Source organism: Anoplolepis gracilipes, chromosome 12 (assembly GCF_047496725.1).
Source record: "Anoplolepis gracilipes chromosome 12, ASM4749672v1, whole genome shotgun sequence".
NCBI classification, from domain to species: Eukaryota; Metazoa; Arthropoda; class Insecta; order Hymenoptera; family Formicidae; genus Anoplolepis; species Anoplolepis gracilipes.
The window spans coordinates 4,792,620-4,798,813 of NC_132981.1; the positions used below are offsets into that span (position 1 = coordinate 4,792,620).

General features: G+C 33.0%; 1 protein-coding gene across 3 annotated transcripts; it reads right to left on the reverse strand.

The window, feature by feature from the left end:
* Nucleotides 1-43: 43 nt before the first annotated feature.
* Nucleotides 44-5,715, reverse strand: Paip2 (polyA-binding protein interacting protein 2). 3 transcript variants are annotated; one of them, XM_072903750.1, is made up of 4 exons: nucleotides 5,554-5,715; nucleotides 4,391-4,598; nucleotides 3,905-4,096; nucleotides 44-3,800 (listed from the first exon to the last, which is right to left on the reverse strand). In XM_072903750.1, the coding sequence occupies exons 2-4, from the start codon at nucleotides 4,562-4,564 to the stop codon at nucleotides 3,696-3,698; spliced, it is 471 nt and encodes a 156-aa protein (XP_072759851.1). In that variant the 5' UTR covers nucleotides 4,565-4,598; nucleotides 5,554-5,715; the 3' UTR covers nucleotides 44-3,695. The 3 variants fall into 3 exon arrangements, with proteins under 3 accessions (XP_072759851.1, XP_072759852.1, XP_072759853.1); XM_072903751.1 differs by lacking the exon at nucleotides 5,554-5,715 and adding an exon at nucleotides 4,980-5,215; XM_072903752.1 differs by lacking the exon at nucleotides 5,554-5,715 and adding an exon at nucleotides 4,745-4,907.
* Nucleotides 5,716-6,194: the final 479 nt, after the last annotated feature.

Genomic DNA, 6,194 nt, shown 5'->3' on the forward strand with positions numbered 1-6,194 from the left:
TCTTATTATGACATGTGGGATATAAAAGAATGGAAATAAAATCTACATTTTAATACATTTATCTATATTTTCCTTTATGCTATACATTAAATGCTACAAGAAAAAAATAAGGAGCAGGCACAAGAAAAACCACAAATGCAAAAAATTGCTAGAAGTGACAAAAAATACATTATAAGTTAAAATAATATTTATATATATGTATGTATATATAAAAGTAATATATCATATATCTTGAATTAATATATACTAGCTATTTTACAATCCAATATGCGTTGCATTGCACAGAGTGTACACAATATGTATAGTAACGCGGAAAATGATACATTTATCACTTTTCCGGAAACGTGACCTAACGTGAAAATTATATTTTTATATGTCATTTTGCTTTTGTACTTTTTTTTTCTTTTGATTAACATAATGCTAAAAAGATACAGTTATTCTCGTAAACACGCAAATGATCAAACTCTCTCACAGTACATTCGAGATATAATATGTTCGCATTGGTTATTGTAGATACATATAATCAGTTATATGATGATGTATGACTATTGTTTATTGTAGTACTGCTTCGTACTGTACGAGAAGATTACAGCTGCACATTTTTCTTAAATCTAGAATAATCTTAATAATATTCTTAATAATAGGTTGATTAGAGATATCAATATATGCAAGTGAGTTTAAAAAAAAATGATGCGCAATAATTATAAAATATTCGAGACAAGAGAATTTAATAATTATAAGAAATCTAAGAATTTATGCGAATAAATCATGCTGAGTATATAAGCAATCATAAATCTCAAAAAAATTCAGAAATCTATTTTGTAATCTTTAATATTATACATATATAACGTATTAAGACTTGCTTATTTGAAAATGTTAAGGCAAAATTAAATTTGTACAATTTGAACAATGATGAGGGATATACATATATATGGGTACACTTATGACATATATTCTGTTCACATGTAACAACTGACTTATTTATATAATCTGCAAATAAATTGCATCTTTATTCGCATACTTTTTTTTTTTTAGATAAGTATAATTCGTTTAAATTAATACGTTTTGAAAATCTTGAGAAACAAAGTTTTAAGACATACATATAGCAGAAACTAGATTTCTCTTTTTAATCAATAAAGTCTTAGAACAATAATCGGTATATTTTTATCAATATCAGTATATCAACGGTATATCTCATTGTCAGTATTATGCAGCATAGTATTGCAAATAATTTTCTATATTACACAAGCCTAGCGGCTGTAAATTAAAAGATGGTTACAATCTACTTTAGGTATTAAAGCTGACGTAAGAATGGACGTGAAATCAGTCTCTGCTTTAAACTCGTATTGATTTGATTTTTTTTAAAGCATTGCAAAATTTGTAACTTCCTTATGTTACCTTCAATTTGTTAAACATAACACATCGTAAAATATCCGAGCGCGCATTGCCTTTTTTTATAATTTTTTTATTCTGACAGTCAAGTCCGTAACACCGAGTGTGTATATTATGAGTTTAATAATATCGTATCTCTTGTGTAAAATAAACGACAGGTAAAAAGGAATTCTAAAGTGGATCGTAAAAGACTAATGTGATGTGTCTCATATACATGAATAATATTCGGTAAACTTATTGCGAATTCAGAATTCAGATGGTGTACTGATGTATATAAAAGATTATTGTAAACAATTTTACAGTGTAAACATAAGTAATTAAATATTAAGATAATTATAAGATAAATTATTATTATCATTATTCGTACTGAATAGCAGTAGAATAATAGCAATAGCTCTTAATATTAATTAGTTTTTTAATTATGTTAATAGAAATTTGTGTACAATAACGTTTGTATGCACCAGTGCACACTAGTGTAATTCAACTAAATTTGCTATTAGTAGCAATTTAATTAATTACACGCTATTTTTGAAAATCACAGTTTCTATGTTTAGGCTAAACCAGGTTGTCACTAAAACAATATGCATATATTTACCACATATAAAGTATATAGAACGCAAACACATAACAATATATAGATATCTCAATGTATATAGATCTTATTAAAATTCGTACACTTATTCATTAAAAAGAATGGCAGATATCACCAAGTAAGTAAGAATGCGTTTTAATCGCCATTATAATCTTGGATTGCAAAAAGATTTGATTTTAAATTTACAGACGATATAATTTAATATATTCTTAAATTTTAAAGGAAAATTACAGGATGGTTTGATTTAGAAGTTATTTCAAATAAAACAACGAGTTGTTTATAAAAAATCACAAGAGATAGACAGGAAGTATCAAATATTATACAAATATGTGATGTGTGACGTGATATCCACTTTCGTAAATAATGAGTATATATGTATAAATATATATTATGCAATTATGCTATAGCAAAAGTCAAATCAATCTTCTTGCTATTCAAGCGGATTTGAAGTACATTCACTATTTATTCTATTCTTATATTTCATCGAGATTACAGATTACACTACAACCTACAATCTCCTAAAATTTCGAAGTATTTTATGGAAATTGATTTTAAAAATAAGTAAACAATATCCTGATTTTCAGTGTCATTAAAAAAGAGTCATAAAAAGAGTCCCTCACAGCCTAAGTAAGACTTTCACTTGAGATCTTTAAGTTTGTGTTGAATGAATGCTGAAGCAGGACTCGATGTGAATCTCGGATATATCTTCCTTATGCGAATTTCTAAGCGAAATAATATATTTGTACAAATTATGCATAATTCTGATTTTCCAATTATACGATTGCAATTGTGTCGATTCATCTATCGGAAGCAAAATATTTGTTAAAAGGTAACATGATATCTTCAATACATGATCATAGTATAATATGTCCTGCTAACGATTCTGTAAATATTTCATTCTCTCTGCTATAAGTATTACAAAAGGAACTCTTAAGGAAAGTTTTCATTGGGCAGATGGACACCAAGCTGTAAAACACTTTTTCTCAGGCTGTAAAAAGTTTTACAATTGTGTTTTACAGCTTGATGAAAAAGATAAAAAGGTTTACTTTCCAGGATAATGGGATCGGATCGAGACACATATACATAAGATATGAACATAATTTACAAAACAATATGTTTGTGTGTTCCTGCTTGTATGTACATTACTTTAGAAACTTATGAGACTTTCTTCTGTCTAAATCTGATCCGTGCGTTTCATTCTTTCTGTTCTTTCAAAATGTGTGTAAATAATATGCGTAAACAATAGTTATTCCCGCAATAATTATAATTTATATAAATTAAAAATATCTGCCACCGCGAAAACGTGTTCTCAATGTAAATGGCATTGAACAAGAGATATAAATTGCAGATTTTTCTTAACAAGTGATTTGTATACACGATCGTTCGTTAATATTTTTCGGCAAAAAACATATAAATAATTATCCCACGCAATATCACGTTTGATATTTTTCGTCTATAAAAATTTCGGTAATGCATTTAAATATTTCATCCGGGAATTACGTAATTGGCATTACGTTTGGATGACGCACCATGCTGCACAGCTCTTTATCTCTCTTTATCTTTGTACGTACAGTCACAGTCATTGAACTTCTAACACGATCCTCTTAATACCACTGTCTCAGATTAGAAATAGTAAACTCTAAATATTATGTGTAGCCCGATTTTACGTGACTTAAACGGGGAGGGACAAGAAAAAAGATACATAAGATTTCTACGATGGTTCTGTGGTGACTGTGGTGTCTGACGATGTACTTACAGGTACCACAGTTGATTTGCGTGCTGGAATAAATTCAGCTGCGTCTGGATTTAGTGTACTCTAGAAATTCCATTACAATAGCATATAAAAATAGTGTCTAATAAAGATTTCTATCTTATTTCATATCAAAAAACATTAAAGAAAGGAAATAACTTGATTGTTACCTGTTTAGCGAGATCGTCAGGCATTCTCAGATTGCTAAGTTGTTGACAAAGCTCAGCAGCGTTATTGTCAGAAGTGCCAGTTGCTGTGGACCAAGCAGTGGAATTCATATTCCTCTGATGCTGCCTCTCTTCTTCCAACATTGCTTCTAGACACTCCTCCATCAATTCTTCCTCTTCCAGTTGTTGGAGTACCTGTATTTAATTAAATATTATACATATATATTTTATATGAAAGTTTCTCACACATAAGTATTTTAACTTTTATATATATATATATATATATATAGATATGTATATGTGTGTGTGTGTGTATGTGTGTGTGTGTGTGCGTGCGTGCGTGCGTGCGTGCGTGCGTGCGTGCGTGCGTGCGTGCGTGCGTGCGTGCGTGCGTGTGTGTGTGTGTGTGTGCGTGCGTAAGGTAAATTTTCAAATGGAATATATATATTTTAAATTTTGAACAATTTTATATTTATAAAGATAGTAGACCTGTTTGTCAAATTCCTCCTCATTCTCCATCCACAGATACTCCGAGAAATCACCATCGCCTATTCCTTGTACCTCAGGCTCCGTATCGCTGTTGTTGTCCATGTAAGAAGTGATACCTGTTTCGTGGCCGTAGTAACCGCTTCCGGATCCACCATTCGGAATCTTCATTTTCATAGCCAGTATGTTGAACGATATACTGAACAATCACCTGCAAATTCTCACTATCAATATCTGACATCTGTTATATAAGTGTGATTGTTTATCAGGGAAAAAAAAAAAAGAGAAAAAGAAAAACCGTTAGACTATAACTTAATGTTGATCCCGATACATGCACCTACTATATAATATACATACATATATATAACATAATCGATTCTTTATAGAGCACGTTCTTTCTCTATCATTCCAAAGAATAACCGACAGATATTACATATTCATCACGGAAATTTTACGCGCGCGAGAGAGAGGGAAGGATACAAACAAGAGTTTAAACAAACAAACAATTTGGATAAATACACGCAGGGCATTATCGCTATCTTCCACGAATCACGGAACTCGATTAAACCGACTCCGCTTGTAAACATGATACCTCTCTCCGAGATATGGTAAATCCGCCGATTTTGCGCGCACCGTGTCCGGTCCGAAAGTAGACTTTTTTCGAGGCGGTGTTCGAGACGGGCCGAAACGGCACAGCAACCTTGAGAGCAGTCGCGGAGGGAGACGAGAGTCAACAAACGGCACGTCCGCGTCGTCGGAGAGTGACACGAATCTTGCGCATATGGATATATACGATCTCCCTCGAATCGACCGTTCCTCGAGAACACGACCCTGGGACTGTTTACTTGAGAATTTGGCGACTCCGATTTTTCTCTCGCGCTAACGACGACGCATAGCGGGGAGAAGACACGGCGCATACGAGATCATCGTCGTCATCGTTGCTTGACAGATGAGGGCGACCATCTTTGCGATTCACGTATTGTACTACACTCGTATCGTGTCGGCCGCGAAATTGTTCGCCGCTCGCTCGCTCGCTCGCGCGGAACGCGTCCCCCTATTGTTTATCGGCCGCCGAACGTCGAACGGGAGACTGGGGGTTGGCTCCCGGACTATTCTCCGACTCAGAATGTCGGCTTTTTTCTCGCGGACGCGCACGCAAAACGTACCTTTTCTGTGAGAAAAAACTGCTCCCGGACTCGTCGTCGTCGTCGTCGTCGTCGTCGTCGTCGTCGTACGAAATACCTATCGTACGTACAGATCAGTTCACGGGCACGTACCGAAATATACGTGTCGTACAACGCAAATTAGCGTTTGCACAGTGCTGCCACCGGCGTCGTTATTTAAAGCCCCGCGCACCGCGCATGGGAGCAGCGTCGGTAATACTCCAAATTTCAGGAATTTCAGAATGAACTGTCAAAATTCCGTTATCTCTGGAATAATGCGAAAAATGATAAAATATCAAAAATTACAGAGATTATTCTTCGATACGCACACATTCGACGTGCAAATCATGCATATAATGTGAACACATTTCATTATTTCAAATATTTCGTTATATGACGTGTGTGTATTTTATTAATGCAATTTTTTGTTTCACTGTAATAAAATATTAAAAAGGAAAATTTATAAAAGAAGAAATAAAATTCTCTCAATCCCTTTAACAATTAATAATAAAAACAAATATAATTAAGATCATCTAGAATATTTTTCAGACACATATAATTTTCTGTATATACTAATAATTATAATAAAAAAATAAATAAGGGACTTTATTAAAGTGACTTTAAATAAATAAAGATTAACGTGA

What these genes read in the sequence shown, in the direction of transcription:
- Paip2 (XM_072903750.1), bottom strand. Translation starts at nt 4,564, where the DNA reads ATGAAAATGAAGATTCCGAATGGTGGATCCGGAAGCGGTTACTACGGC. An exon ending in AGGAGGAATTTGACAAACAG is followed by an intron (nt 4,097 to 4,390) that starts GTCTACTATCTT and finishes AATTAAATACAG; the next exon opens with GTACTCCAACAACTGGAAGA. An exon ending in CTGACGATCTCGCTAAACAG is followed by an intron (nt 3,801 to 3,904) that starts GTAACAATCAAG and finishes TGGAATTTCTAG; the next exon opens with AGTACACTAAATCCAGACGC.